Here is a 16,393-nt window from a genome sequence, read left to right as displayed (position 1 = left end):
TTGCTCACAATACCTCTCTTTATCTTTCATACCAGACAGCTGCTTGGCCACGTCTGTAATGCACGCGCCAGCTGCCTGAAAGAGGGGAAGGCTACAGGTACAACCAGAGGTAGGCAGGCCTCCAGCAGCACCCTTCCACCAGAAATTGGCCCTGCCAACTGTACAAATCCCTGTGATTCAACACCACTACTCTTCTGGAGGAATAAAAACAGCTGGCAATAAAGATGGACTCAACTGGCAAATCAGAGCTTGCCAAGCACCCTTCTGTACTGAGAAACATGGAACAGGGAAGGATCTTCTGTCTATGGAGTTCAGCTCAGTAACCATGGCAGCTCTTTCACATGCTTGCAGAGCTTGGCACTAACGGACAGATTTGTTCACAAACCTGAAAGAATCACCTCACTAAGGTTATGGGCAGACTAAATGCCAGCCTAGCTTGTCTCCCATCGGCACTTCACGGAGAACATGGACAACCCCCAGCCCTTCTTCCACATGCCCAAGCAAGCCAAGCTCCCCAAGTGCCTTCCTTCAACTTTGTCTGCTCAGGCTGACCTATATTCTAGAGGATGAACCAGGGTTGTACACAATACCCTAGAGGACCTTTTAAAAGCACGGGTATGATGGAGTCAACGTTTCTATCTTGCCGGAAGGACACTGCCCAGTGCTGCAGTCTGTGTCCTTGCCCTGAGGCTGAGCCCAGGCAGCCACATCACTTGTGTGGTTGTTGCCCAACTTCCACATCTGAGGGAGAGCCTCGGGCACTGCCTGTAATCTACAATGAGAGAAATAAGCACTTCAGGATGTAATACATTAGATCAGTTTTCAACATCTGATTTAGGATTCAATTAATTATACCCTAAAAAGCTTATTTCTCTCTAAGGGATTCTGGACAGCGAGCTCAGGCAGCGATAACTACATCCACTGACTGAATCCCACTCCCTGGGATTGCCTGCTCAGGCACGAGTCTTTCTCTAGGAAACCCACTGAGCCCATTCTTGTTTTATTAATTCACTTAATTCTCCTTTCTATCACTACTTCTTCTAAATCTTGAGTACACAAGGCAGTATAAAAGAAGTCCACAACTGTCTAGATCTTAGTCCTTTTACTTTTTGAAATAGTTCTGTTCTGTCAGTGACATAGTATCATCTTCCAGCTTAAAAGCTTATTCAGGTCCTGCTAAGCCATACGGTGTCATGTGTCAGACAAATTACATCTGCTTCCCCCAAGCAGACAGGGGAAACATTCTCTGCGTTCACATGTGCACTTTTTATTTCTGTCATTCCACACACCCTCTCCTGTTCCAAACTATCTTAGTGAAAACTAAGTGTTCATCGAGAATCAGAACAAACATCTGGATCTCTCCTTCACCATTGTCTCCAGCTGAAGACAAACAGAAATGTCAGTTGTCTTCTTACTCCCATTTCCTGATCCCCCCACTGTAAACTCCTTGGCTGATCAAGGTTTTTCCCATCTTGCAAGTCCCTACCCTTTGCTGCTCTTTTTAGGCTGGACCTACAGCCTTCCCCCATGCAAACCTCACCCCTTTCAGCAGGGGAAACTTCTAGGTGATTTCTCTATCTTTGCTTAAAGTTCAGACCTCCCGTGTGCTACTCAGGATTTCCCTTCTTGATGACTTCAGAAACTAGTTCCCTTAATATTTTACAGCAATTCTCTCCCTAGCCCTTCTGCAGTAAAAGCAAACAATTCCCCTACCCCTTCCAGCAGGCCCTCTGCTAACATTTAGAGGGTTTGTGCTGGTTCCTTGTTGTTGGGGTTTGGTTTTATTTTTACATACACATTTTACTGTTTACTAGAAGACCAGAAATTACATTTGTTCTTACTAGTTCAAAGATCATTTGGGTGGATAAACCAGAGCATGGTTCAGAGGGGAATGAGATCATAGGTTTGATATCCAGTTCTCTCTGAAACATCAGGCTGTGTCTTTCAGACTGGAAGTTGGTTTATGAAATAAAATCCACGCTCATACTGTTTTATTTCATAAAGATGATACTTTGGGGATTAGATTAAGAACTCAGCACACAAACAGCTCCAATGCTGAACTCCTCCCCTTCAGCCTGAACTCCAGCTTGTATTGCAGCCTGCAAGGCAGCTCCTTTACTACAGGAGAAAGTGCTCAGTGCTGCCGTGTTATTTGTACTCCACAGCTTGCAGAGCTGGGAAGGACCTGGAGAACATGTATGTGCTTTGGAAGCTAAGGTTTCCCCATATGCACATATTCCCATATATGCATATTCCCTTTCTTAGTCAAGGTCCAAAACTAATTAAGGTCAGACCTTGAAGTCTTAAACCACAGTAGTTGCTGGAGTGCTGGTAACCTCCTGTGTTGAAGTCTTAAGGTATCAGATACCAATTTGCTTGTGCAGCAAACAGCTTACCAAGAATCATAAATACAGCATTGTAATTATTTTCAGCTTTAATTCAACACTGCCTTCCCACTTACAAATACGTACCATTACAAGTTAGAAATGTAGCACCCGTGTTTCTAAAACGAGTAGCACTACTACTCCCTTACCTTTGCTTCCTGGACTCCTCAGGAGACTCTTCAGGAATGTGTTTGGGCAGTCCCAGTTTCCTCACCTGCTCCAGACTGAAAGGGGAGGAAGTTCTTTTTTTATTTTTCTCTGTTTTGCTTTAGGGTTGGGGAGGCACATGGGCAGGAAGGGGTTTTGTGTTGAAGCTTAAGGGCTAGAAGTTCTTCTAGCCAAGTGACTCTGCTAAAAAAGCAGATCACTACCTTACAGTACAGGAACTGTGTTCTCTGCCAATGGGAAAATTACAAAGATGCTTTCCAGGAAGGAAACACCTTTGACTCTTCAAAATGCTGTCATGTGCTTCCAAAACCCCAAGCCCATCTCCCTTCCCACCCCCCTTGCCTTACAAGAAAGGCATGACTAGTTCCTGCCCTCTACACACTGCAGCATTGGAAACCACCATAGGATCTTGCAGTATTAGTTCAGCATCTTGTCTGTGTTTCTGCATTTCGTGCCAAGTTGCACCCAGCATATGAAGATAAAATATTACTTTACTGAAAATCCCAAGGTTCTACCCCTCTGCAAAACTTCCTGTCATTTTAGGCGTACGTGATAGCAACAGTTACACACTTTGAGGCTTGACAGGTAAGATTCCCCTTTTCCCATGTATTTCCAATGCATTGTTTGCATTGCAGGACAAAGATGATGACCTTGTTAAGTTGTACAGCCAAGTGCCAGCCCTTGCACACAGCAGCCAGCAGTTCTGTTCTTTGGATCCTCAACACAATAGTGGTGACACTGTCAGCTTGTCTCCATCCCTGCCCTACAAGCTAGACTCCAGTTCTACCCCCTCAAGCCCAGCCAGCATCCCAGTCCCACCACCTCTCAAACTGGAGTGGTCTTGCCCAGCACTGCCCATGCCAGCGGGACCACAGAGCCTGTGGCTGCAGGGCCAGGGAAAGGAACATGCCACAGCACCAAAAAAAAAGGGGCATCAGTCTCTCCAGAGCCACTGGCACAAAGTGCACCAGGCAGCTCCAGCTGGGAGCACCATACTAAAGACTGGGACTCAGCCCACTGACGCCAGCAGCACATACTTTTGCTCCAGTGACACCTACACGCAGATGATGAAATACAGGAAGGGGCAAGTCCCAGTCGGTTCTCTTGACCAAAAGCTGAAAGGTAGAGGATCAATTACATATCAGAAGCACATTTTACACCAGTAAAATTTTACTACGTATCTTATTACATCAATGGCTTGAAAAAATTTTATTTTATGTCAGCAAACATTGGAAATCATAGAAAAATGAATTATGTAGAATTTCACAAAGGAATTTACCTCACTATAATTCCTCATACAGTAAAATAATCCAAAACCAAATGTTACTTTTCAGTGGCTAAGCAATTTTATAATGCTATGAACATTCATCACAGTAAGTGTGCTGAATAATAGAAAACAGGCAAAAAAGACATTTCAAATATTACTTACAACAGCATTATTACAACATACTTTCTTTAAAATCCCAACGAGTATTTTATCACTTCAAAAGCTATACAGCATTTCCATTATATTTGCAAACTTAACCTTATACATCTTTTAAAATCTTGAAAAAACTTCTTTTAAGCAATCTATAAGCAGTTAACAAAATTGATAAAATCTACATAATGGAATACTATACACTCCAGTATAAATTTTATTTTAGGAGAATATGAATGTAAACACTCATTATTATACAACATGCATAGACTATACTGACCTTCCATCTTCTGAACTGTAACTTTTACTGCAATTGTGCTTTACTATCAACAGGAAAAGCTGCATTAATCCAGGGAGTGGCAGAGAAGTATTTGCTCTAGGGGCATTGCACAAGATCACTAGATTTTGACTTGCTGAAGACAAGCTGGAGCTATTAAAAATTATTCCCCCCCACCTTTTTTTTTTTGTAAAGAGTAAGTATCAGGCCACTCATTGCTGAATGGGTTATGCATAATTTAATACAGATTTGAAAAAGACGTATTGTCAGAAAAATCTCCGACGATATTTTTGCGCTTCATTGACTTGGAGATTTATGTTCACAAGTCCAGTGATCAAGTTAGTGTAATGCACTGTTTGGCTCATATTTGGTGTGCAAGAATACCAACAGCATCTTAGAGATGGAGAGAATAAAAACTGAAATTTAAAGTGACAATGAGCATATTTTAATACATAATGTTTCAGATGTAATTGTACAGGAAAGAAAAATGTTTGTCAGGAGACTGCTTTAAGAGAGTAAGAGTTTCACTCTTACATTAACTATTAAAAAAGTGTTCTAGTGGATATTAATGGGGTTTTCCTGGTTGCAAACTTGTAAAAATATATTAAGAATTCATTATCCCCCTTGGTATTAAATATATCAAGACAACCATTGTGGTTGCACTACCGGTTATGGCTACTATGGTCTTAAGCATCTGATTGTACATTGTTGCTATATTGTTAAGCACAACTGAGGCATGTTTGTTTTTTTCCCTTGGTCGTAAGATCGTATTACAAAAATTGATCACTGTTTCAAACCAGTTAAACACGAATATTCAAGTAACAAGGTTGTTTTAATGGATACACGAAAGAAGTTACCTAGCACTTTACACAACTACATAAAATTAAATAGAACAAATGAAATTTATTTATGCATATGCAATACACTTTTATATCTTTAAGATTTCTAAAACTAAAACTTGAGCTATCATTTTCTTGAACGATACCATATTTTGCACAATAACTTATACTTAGGAGAAATAATTTCCCATTTTCCACAAAATATATATAATTATGACATTCACATTGATAGTTTAAGAAACAAAATTTAAGTGAGTATTCTAGCTGATGCAGTTATCTTTGTGGACCCTTCTAATCAGAATGCAACCAGTTGATTTAGCTAATGCTTGACCCATTTAAAAAAGGAAAAAGAGGGTCTTCACCTAAACAAGACCAAACCATTTGAACTTTCAAAAGCTAAAATGATGTTATCGCATTTAAAAAGATAGTTAAAGAGAATGTAAAAAACTAAATGTTTAAAATACAGTGCTATTATATTGTATGTATCAGCTACAATAAGATAGCAGTCAACTGAAAAATAACAACTTTATTCTTCCTAGTATCATGAATTATACATGTTTCCCCCTACCCCTTGGGGATGAAGCCAAAACACAACTTTTCTGATCATAAGATGGACAGAGTTGAGGGCAAGAAACAATGAGAATTCTTCACAGGTAGCTTAACTCGCCAGCAGAAGCCTCTCCTCATGAGTTTCACCAGCTGGGATGCAAGCTCACACAGCCCTCTCACACTGGCGAGGTCCTGTCTCTGTGCAGGAGGTTTAATACTAGAGTATCTCTAATGAGCAGCATCGCTTTGCACCAGAATTGTGGGCTGAATTCACAGTGCTATTCGCCCACCTTTAATCCCAATTCACACTGGCCAACAACTAGTGTCCTTTCCCACAAGAGAGACCCAACTCCAACTGGCACAGGACTGAAGGAACATCTGCAGGGCTGCCATCAGAGCCGCCATCAACAGCAGAAATGCTGCCACCAACTTTGGGTTATAGGTTTCCAATACCGAGGACAGGGAATAGTTCACTTCTATTCTCCCATCACCTCAAAGGATCTGGAGCTACCAGAATGAAATCGCTCAGAAACAGCTACAAAGTTGCTGAAACTGGCCCTTTTAGGGCTCCACACTCTAGCTTGCCCTAATAAATGGCTATCTGCTCCATCGTCTGTGTTGTTGCTCAATTTCTGACATTGAATTACTTTATTCACACAGCACTCAAGGAGGAGACCACCTCAGAGGTACATGAGACTACCTCCCCTGCCTTTCCTTGGGATTGTCTGTGCTGCTGGAGGTGCTGGCTCTGTTGGCAGTCTGGCATTAGCCTACCTCATTTAGGTACAGAGAACTGAGCCATCACAGCACACAACACGGCACAGCCTCACAGCTCAAACATCAGCACCAAGTTTGGGGCTAGACTCCAAGCTGCAGCACCCCAGCTGCAGACCAGAACATGGACTAGCTCATTTCAGGTCATGTTAAAAGAAGCTGGCACCATCCATAGCTGTGTGCCATCTTGGCTTGAACCCTCTGTAGAGGAAGAGAGGTAAAGAAGGTCCTTTTTACCACCTGCAAAGATACCTGGTGGTTTCTTTCAATATCATTATATTAACCATTTTAAATGCTTTGTGACTAGTGTTACTGTGCAGCTTTCCACTGGACAAGTAGTAATACTGCTGCTTATAGTTTCTCTGAACACTGTCTGCTCGGCAGTCAGCAACTAGCCTGTTCAAGTTGCAAAGTCCCCATACAGGACTTTCAAGAAAAGCTTCAGTTCAAGCCAGCTAGATAGGCCACAGCACAGGCCATCTGAGCAGAGGACTAGGGATCTGAAAGCTGCATGCACCAAGTGTTTGGAAAAGCACCTCTTAGATTTTAAATTGCATATTTTGGTTCAGAACATGGAAGCGATGTGTGCTTCAGAAGGGTTAAAATGGCCAATGAAATTAACCCAGTTCTTCTCCATTAAACTTCAAAAAGACCAAAAACTATTTGAAGGCTGAATTTTGTGCTCCAACCCTCATCCAGACTTCCAGTGGGAGAAGCAGTTTGATGTCTTTGGCAAACAGCGCTCTGAAGAGGAATGAGACACTGGGACAGAAAGTGACCTATGGTAGCCAAATGTAAAAAGGCACATATTCCAAAAGGAGAGGCACCAGAGAAAGTTGTTTTGACTTAATCCCGCAGAAGATCAGGAAAAAGAAAGTTGTGTAGCACTCATTTAACACATTACAATGCAAATGTTGAATGCCAGGGGTTAAATAGCGTATCAAACAGTTTCAGGTTACGTATTCCCTTTTACACTAAATAAAAGCCATTAGAATATACACGAATAAAATGCTCAATTAGGGAGCTTTCTATGAAGCAAGAACACACAAATACAGTGGAAAGAATTGCACAAACCAGAAGTGTAATGAGTTATGTTTACAACCTTGGACTGACCAAACCTTAGGAAATAACATTGCCTATCACTTTGTATTATTCAAGATTGCTTGTTAACATGCCCTGTCACTTCAGGACAAACCTGACACCACTGGCATGTGCACAGGCCTCTCCTTTATAGAAAGCTCACTAATAATAGTGTCATCATAAGAATACACAGGAAGCGGAGACCACAAGGCCATGCAGCAATACGTACTTATACCCTACAGACCAAGTATTTTAAGAACTCCTAATGTGTAGAGTTACTGTGGGGCTGCTAAGGAGCTCCTTGTTTTGCAGGTTGGTCAAAATTTACAGACGGGTGTTACTGGTTCTAGAAATCCCCGTGCTAAAGCAGGACGTTGATGAAATGGAGAGCTGAGCTACCTGGGTGCTTTTGAAAGAAAGTGGAGGCAGTATGGAGGAATGAGGGGAGATTAAGGCAGATGTAGCACAGGACTGGAAGCGTTTGCCTTTTTTTGGTAATAGCTGCTTGTCCACAGATATGATGCAGATGGCTGTCTGAGGTTTGCTAATACCTGATATCCTGGATAACACAGTAGTCAACACAAATTGTTCTAGGCTACAGCACCTTCTCACGAAGCAGATGCATATCTGACATCAAGAACAGAAGTAGCCTGGAGGGAAGGAGGAGGGGGGAGAAAAAGGAGATGTTTAGTTTAAAAATTAATACACACAGGCTTTATTCCATCTCCAAACTTCACCCCAGATCCACGGTACTGAGAGCAACAAGATGGACAACCCTGGCACATGGCAGGAATCACAGCAGCTTTGCCTATTCTGAGCCACACCAGGATTTGTTGGGATATGAACACACTGGAGTTGAGGCTGCTTTATAACCAGCAGTCTCCCCTCCCCCATTAAAACAAACAAAAAAAAGGAAATGTGCCACTTGATATGCAAATACAAAGGGGGCTAGCTTAGAGCAGTCAGAGGGCTGACAAAGCTTTTACTAGGTTGAGGATCAGACAGACAAGGCATGCCAGGGGAGAAAGCACCTGAGGGACTTCAGTATTAGGCCAAGTCTTCTCCTGGCTATTGCTGACTGAGTCCTACTGACTTCACCAGCTGCTTGTGCAAGTGCTCAGCAGGCACCAGCTACACAGTACTGCACAGGTCAGGAGCAAGGAGCCCCTCTCCTAGCCCATACAGATCACTTATGTGATAATCCCAACAGCATTTCACTTTGCTTCCAAAACTGTCCTGACAGGCACCCAGACAGCACCGTGCTTATGTCACCTCTGAAGGTAGGAGCACCACATTAATAGTCAACCTGAGAGGCAATGTCTGATGTGCTCAGAGCATGGTGGTCATGGAATGTCCACTGTGCAACATCCTTGTGTCCATAGTTCCTGCAGTTTTAGAAAAAAACTACATACTTGGTAGTTAAAAACCCCCTCCATGCTGCCAGCACCTTCTTTCTCCCAGCCATGACACATCAGTTCCTACTGTGCAGAATGGGTTTCACCAAAAACCACAACCCACTAGTGCCAAAGTAAGACATACATGCTGTGTCATGGCTGATGACAGTTCACTGCCTGGCTCCTGCCTGTGACAGCCTGGTGCAGGTAGGCTCTGTCCTCACCCCTTACTGTGCTGCAGGGCACAGTGAACTGCCTGACTCCGACAATAGCTGCCTCTTCTCTTGGCTTTGCAGCTCTTCCTACCAGTCTGTTGCTTTGGTCCCCTTTCCACTCAGCACTTGGTTGGCTCCAGGCTGGCCAATCTCCATCACTAGTCTGGGGTTCATAACTGCTGCTCCACCAGCCACTGCAACAGTCCTTGCTGTCATCCATCCACTGTCCCTCCTTCTCCTCCTCTGCTAATTTGTCTGGGATCCTCATTGCTCCAGTACCCATATACTTGTCCACATTAGCACACTCCAGTTCCTGCTGCAACCCAACACATTTTCTTCCTATCTGGAGCGAGATCCCCCTTTTCTGATCATAACTTTCAGGAGCAATGGTGCTTCTGAAGCCAGGAAGAATTGCAGAGGGCTCAGAGAAGACAAGCTCTGCACTGCCAACAGATACAACTCTACTGGTCACAGGAAAAGGCAGTGACATGAGCCGTGCCTTTCAAATGAGTGGCTATGAAATAGTACCACTGTTTCTTTGCTCCACTTCTCAATTCTGGAAGAATGGGACAATTTCACTTATATCCTTCTGAGAAGGCAAGTTTTTTGAGTTAGGTTTTGTTCATCTGTCACACCTTTGGAGGTAGTCCCCAAATATATGCATCTTTAATTAACACACTATTAGGATTTGTGAAGCAATGAAGTTCTGCTCTCTGCATGTCTGTATGGCAACATACAATTGAGCTAACCATAATCAGGGCAACAAAAATATACAGTACACTGAGAAGTCTTCAGTCCATGTGAGACCAAAATTGACCTTATGCTGTTTACTGTGCTTGCATTTAGAAGATACAGCTTTTGTGCCAAACTGCCTTATAAAATTAGGCCAAAGGGGCCTCTAGATCAGACATTTTTAACATGCAAACCTCTAGTGGGGTTTTCTTTTGCAAGACTGTGTTAATATTGCATTTTTGTAACTAACTTTTATATTTAACACTCTACAGTCTCTTCATTAACTTTAAACACACATTGTCTTTGGAGAAGCGTTAACTCTGTGAAGCTCAATCAAGGAGAGGCTGTTTCTAGAATCTCTGTCTTCACAGAAACTGCTGTAAAAATGAAGAAAAATTTGCCTCTAAGTAATTCCAGAGTGAACAGCTTTACACACTCGCCTTGTTCATACCTTTCTTCCCTTCCCCTGGGTGAAACCACTCCATTGTCAAAAATGAGTGAGCTTTGCCTCAGAAGACTGTACAGTCACACAAAGCCAAACCTACACCAGCTTGGAGAACGAGTGCAGGGAAACCATCAAAGTGAGATAAAGACGTATAGGGTCTCGGCAGCAAGATGCATTAAAATGTCCATATGCTGATGAGATACAGATACTGTCAGAGGACCAAAAATTAACTGTTCTCTTTCCACTTTCATGTAAGTCTGGAATTCCCAGTTCCCAAAATCAGTACTGGAATCTGTATATCCAGAGGAAGTGAAATAAGCTCAGACTGAAGATTGTCAAAAATGGCTTTTGCAAAGAGTATATACGTATGCACACACATATCTATCTGAACTGAGCTCAGATAGGGAACTTATGTGACTTTTAAATTGGATTTACCTCATCTTCCTCTTCGGACATTTTAGTGGAATTATCAGGGGATTTTACAGGCTTCTGACTATTGGTTCCATTTGTCTCCTCTTTGCCATGCTCTGCCTCCCACTCCTGTAGAACTTCATCTATGTTGAAGCGACGTCGGTAATTTACAAAAAAGTTTTTCACTTGCACCACAGATTTGTTTCCAATCACGTCAGAGATAGCCTGAAAGTCTCGGCCATATTTCCTGATTGCTAAAAGCAACAAATAGAAAAAAAACAACAATGTGTTATTTCCACAAAGACCACAAATCAGGCTCAAGTCCCAGCATAAGGATCCAAAGCTGAACTTCCATCAAGATTTCAAGCCTTTCTCAGATTAATCCAGGAGAAAAAAAAAAAGTAGTCTGCACTGGGCAAGAGACACAGTTAGGACCAGCCCAGCCCTGGAGAAGAGAAGAAAGCAAAGCTGTAGTAAAAATGGGCAGAGCCAAATCTAGAAGACCTGTGTAAATCTGCCTGTACTACTTGAGAAGATACACAGGCAAAGAGCATAGCAGTGACTCCAGTAGAGTTTTACTTTCTGAAGGCTTAGACAAGCAGAGATCATTTGCAAACATTCCCAGGGTGCAATTTATACTGCCCAAGGAGGGGAATGGGGGATATTGCTTCCTTGTTCAGTTCTGTTCTTTGGGCATTAGTACACAGCAATGTCAAATCCTTCATTAGCCACTGAAGGGAAACAGCTCTGAAAGGCTGCAGAGTCTTGTTTATCACCACCTGAACTACAAAGACACTTGTACTGCCATACCTTGCACAGCAAGAAGCTGCTCATCTGTGGTCCAACGTGCATTAAATTTCTGAACAACCTAGCCATAAAAAAAAAAAAAAAAAAGGTAACTTCATTTACATAAGTAACAACTTTCACTTTTATCTGAGCTCATAAAAAAACCTCACAGAAACACAAGAAGGAATTAACTGCTAGTCAGACCATATAATTCCTTTTAGTAGCATGAAGGACTGCATCTGGCATCCATTCAGTTCACTGTGACATACACAGTGCAAGTCAAGGTAATACAAAAAGCCATGGAATGGTCTGAGCAGATAACCAAGAGCCACGCTCTTCCAAAGCACCTACTTGTTTTTATCACATACACCCTCTGTAATTGTGGTCAAAATTATTTCCAGCATGAGGTGCCAGAGTTGGATTGGAAAAGGGCAAAAGCACCACATGCCAAGAGAAAGATGTGCCATGAACATCCTCTCCTGCATTTCTTCATATTTAGAGCAGAGGAACTAGCTCTCTCACAAGGGCATACGGATACAGCGCTGACAAAACATGGTACACCTGGGGTACCTGTACTTGTTACAAACCACTTTCACATGTTAAACACTGCTCTTACTTCCTTCTCATCTTCCATTTCCACTACACAACAACAGTGAATATGGTAAAGGTCTTGATTCACACTGACAATTAACAGGACACTGTCCAAGTTTACTGGCAAAACAAATAGCCCTGGTATGTAAACACAGATTAGCATTTGTCTCCACAATAAACAAGGGTCAAAAAATGATCCTACCTCTGGAAGTCTGTATTGTTCTATACCACCTTCAAGTTTTTCTTTGAGCGCACTGTTTGTCTGCTTGATGTTCTGAATCTGAAAAGAAAGTTTCATCCCTTTAATAAGGATTAAAAAAATAAATCTTTGGATGAGCCTTCTTCCAGCAGTCCCAGCAGGAACCCCACAAGCTCAGCATTCCAGTTTTCCTCACGACCTCCATTTTCCAAATAGAAAGTTTGTTATTTTGGAATAAAGGAATGCAGGAGCAGCTGGCACATCAGGAGATCCCACTTCATTTATTCTATCATCTCTGCAAGTTATTTGGAGCAAGAACTGCTCCAACTTCCAGGTCTGTATAAAGCCCCATATAAGAAGAAAGGCCCTGTTCACAGCAAGCAATTAATCAGAGACTGCTAGAGAGCTCCACTTCTCCCAGAGTAGCAAGAAAAATACTTCAGGCCAAAATACCAATTCCATTAAGCTCAATAAAGAGCCAGATCTCTGCTTTAAAAACAGTTAAAATGTTCAGATCTAGGAAACAAAGTCGTGTAGTAAAGCTGTCCTTAGGTCCATAAGGGAAGCAAAAGGTACAGAGGAAAGTTTGTAAGGTGCCTAAGAAAGAATAAAACAAACATGATCTGCCTGTTCCAAAAGTAAAGTAGGAAAAGGCAAAGGAAACTGACCGCTGCAGATGGAAATCAGATACTGCTGAAACCAATGTCTTCTGAGGGAATTCTCAACTGCAAGAACTTAAGCAACAACAAATGTTCCTTTGTCAACAAATGTCAGTGCTATGGAGTTTTTCTTGCTTCACATTAGGTATAAAGTAGGCTTGTCCAAAATATAAGACATAAAACACAGGGTCGCATTAGTTTCTAGCACAAGCCTAGCCGTTTGTCAATGAAGCCACAATGACGTGCATCATCACTGTAAAGCTACAAATTCCTGTGAACTTTGCAAACTGTGACAGGCACTGCCATCAAAAATAGCAGCTGAACTATCCCATCCATACCTGTCGTTTGATTGAGACTAATTCCATGTCCAGTTGTCTGAGCACAGTGGTAGCAGCTGTCGCATTGGCAGAAACAGCTTCCACATCTTCTTGGGAAAGGAACATTCCTTTAGGAGGTTTCCTCTTTGCCCTGTTCTTGGCCTGTGTACTGTGCTTTTCCTTCTTCACCTGAGGAACGGCTTCAGTGGGTGGCACCTGGCAAACAGCAGTCATTTTACAAAACTAGCTGATCTTTAAAGGTCCCTTCCAACTTAAACCATTTCGTGATTCTATGACTTTTAGCCATCATCAGAGGTTGGAGAATTAAACAGCTATCTTGCAGACAGGAAGACATCTTTTGCTTTAAGTGTTATGTCATACAAACACTGTCTTACACAAATCTGTCCTTTCTTCTAGGCAGCTTTCAATGTTTCCAGAAACACTGGTTGTCTTCTCTGCCCACTCTCCATTTGGGAGACAGATACCAGTTAAATATTCTAGTTATTTTCAAACATTCTGAAACCTCGCTTCTTGCTTTCATCTCCAGGTCTGAACACACCAATTTTACTGAACACCATAGGAGAAAACAAAGTGGAGTTTGGAGCCAGGGAATAATACAACTAGACGAGTTTACAGAGACTTGTTTTTCCATGTCAGACAGAAGAAGGAATAAAACAAATTGATTTAAAGGCTAAGGATATTTGAGCAAGACAACTACAAAGTAATTCTTAGATCATTACACAGTTTCTTAGAAGCCAAAGTTCTCTTGCATAGCACTGATATATCAGCTCTTTCATTACACTGATGCAGTTTTACCCATAAATAAAATTTACGTCTCTTATGGAAAAGGAAGTATTTCACACACCACTCATTATTTTAATGCCTCCTGTATAAAGCAAAGAATTAGGCACACACCTCTTAACAGGTAGATTAGGTAGGACACTATACTACAGATCCTCCAAGAGCACATCTGATTCTCAAATTCCAAAGCCATTTCTTCCAGAATAATTTTCAACAAGAAACTCATACCCAAGAGTTATTACTCAGTGGCTGGAGCCTGGCCAAGAACGCAGAACAGAAGGGTTGTGAGGAAAGAAAAAGCAGAGGGGAAGCTGCACATCTGGAAACCTCTACATAACCAGTGCTAGCTTTAAACACATTGGCTTCACTTAGCACTATTGTTTCTCTCCTAATTTGTAGCTACATGTAATTTCTATACAGTTTGTGGCATTTGTTCATTAGTGAGCATGAAAAGGCAGTCAAACCCACAGGGAACTGAGCACAAAGCCCCACATAAGCATAAGGCTCTGCCTCCTGAGGACTGGAGGACCCCAGCACTGTTGCCAACACATAAGACCTTGCAGCCTCTTCAAGGGCTGAATGGCCAGAGCCACATAGGAGCAGTGAAGTGGACAACTGCCTATTCTGAGCCTTTTTCTTCCCTTCTTTAGTGCGAAGGACTGCATGAGCGATGATGCTTAAGGCAAGCCCAGGAGCAAGATAACTATTGCTGCTGCAGGAGGGATATCCCATTTCTTTTGGCAGAAGGGAGCGATGAGCAGGAAAAACAAGACTGGTTTAGCAATGAACAAGTGAGGTACACTCTGCTTCATAAGTGAGTACTTGGATAACTGAGCTGGTTTATGCGTTGGGTTTTTTTAAATTATTCAACATGGATATACATTTCAGATTTAATAATGTTTTATCTACATCCAAAATTTCACAGGATTGTGCAGTAATGCCTCACAAAAGGTTCAGGCTGCAGGTTGACCAACACACAATGCCTGCTGTGCCTCAACATTGAGAAAAAATGAAAACAGTTTCAATTTATTATTTTACACAGTTCAAAGAATGTGAAGTTCTCTTCCACTGGGGACAAGCAGCAAGAGGTCCAGCAGAATAGTTTTTGACATCTCCAAATGCCTCTAGGCCTTGTTGATATTGTGCAGATTCTGAATATCTGAATGTCTATCCTATCTTGGAAACTCTTGGTTTTCTGGCCACACATCTTCCTAGAATTAAATCAATTCATGAAAACTAGAGAGAACTAAAATGCAGTGATTTAGCAGTGACTCTCTGTTTAGATATTGCCACTGCTATCCAGCGCACCTTAGTCTTGCAAACCCCTCAACACAAACAAGGTTCCCTACCTCAGACTTCACTGTGTAAAAATAAAAAGGAAGACCAGGTTATCTCATGTAAAAGCCAAGGATGAAATGGGAGGCATTTCCAGGAACAGGGTAGATGTGGAGAAAGCAGCTCTAGTTCATTACCTCAGTGGAGTCACTATCTGAGGAAACCTGAACAGTTGCACTAATACTGAAAGTACAAAAAAAAAAAAAAAAAAAAAAAAAGGAAGATTCCCCCTCCAATGATTCCCAAAAGAGGAAACAGATGAGAGATTTCAGATACTCTGAGAAATCCCTGTATTACTTGGCAAGTCATACAGTAACTGACATGCCCCAGAGCTGAAAAAATACATATCTGTGTGGTTGGGACAGGGAGGTTTTTTACTGTAAGTCCTGGGCTGGTGGTACATCACCACCCCTGCACATCTGACCACATCATTAAAAGAAACATGGCAATCAAGAAAGAACTTATCCCCCTCCAGGACACCTGCTCTCTCTCTCAAGGCATTTTCCATCAGCTCCAGGCTCAGGTACTGCAAAATCAAATCAAGTTAACTCCAAATTAACTCCAAATAGGCTACGCAGGTTGTCAGCTTCATTTTATCCAGCAGTACAATCCCTGTCCAGAACAGGTCCCACACGGCTGCTTGCCATTGCACACACAGACAGACTGCACAGGCTCCATGAATTCTGGAGATCTCTTCCAGATGGGTTAGTGGGCCACGGTCTGTATGAGTGTGTACGGGAAGGCAGGCAGTCTCCTCCCATACAAGACTTTCTACAAACATGTCTTCATGGTAGCTATCATCCATCTGCTCTGGTTTGGCCTTACAACAGAGGCAGCCAAGTTGGCTAAGAACTACCTTTCCCTCTTCTGCAGCAAGTATGGGAGGAAGCAATAATAAAAGGGATTGAAGGGATGCAAGCTTTCAAAGACCTCATGGAGAAACTGAAGCTTGAAATTTGATTAAAATAATGGGAAGCAAGATGATAAATAATAATAAGTACTTATGAGATGATAGTAATT

At 42.1% G+C, this 16,393-nt stretch overlaps 1 protein-coding gene across 1 annotated transcript in view; it reads right to left on the bottom strand.

Annotated features, from left to right (window-relative positions):
- Positions 1 to 3,704: 3,704 nt before the first annotated feature.
- The window catches only part of RCOR1 (REST corepressor 1), an 81,763-nt gene continuing 69,074 nt past the window's right edge, over positions 3,705 to 16,393 (bottom strand). The window contains exons 8-12 of the mRNA XM_051621632.1: positions 13,259 to 13,453; positions 12,265 to 12,342; positions 11,496 to 11,553; positions 10,710 to 10,939; positions 3,705 to 8,138 (exon numbers count right to left, since the gene is read on the bottom strand). Coding sequence (XP_051477592.1) covers positions 8,097 to 8,138; positions 10,710 to 10,939; positions 11,496 to 11,553; positions 12,265 to 12,342; positions 13,259 to 13,453 — 603 coding nt within the window. The 3' untranslated portion in view covers positions 3,705 to 8,096. The remainder of the gene's footprint in view (positions 8,139 to 10,709; positions 10,940 to 11,495; positions 11,554 to 12,264; positions 12,343 to 13,258; positions 13,454 to 16,393) is intronic.

Source organism: Apus apus, chromosome 5 (assembly GCF_020740795.1).
Source record: "Apus apus isolate bApuApu2 chromosome 5, bApuApu2.pri.cur, whole genome shotgun sequence".
In the NCBI taxonomy this organism is placed as follows: Eukaryota; Metazoa; Chordata; class Aves; order Apodiformes; family Apodidae; genus Apus; species Apus apus.
The sequence above is the reverse complement of the archived record's forward strand: the minus strand, read 5'-3'. Positions and strand labels throughout refer to the sequence as shown.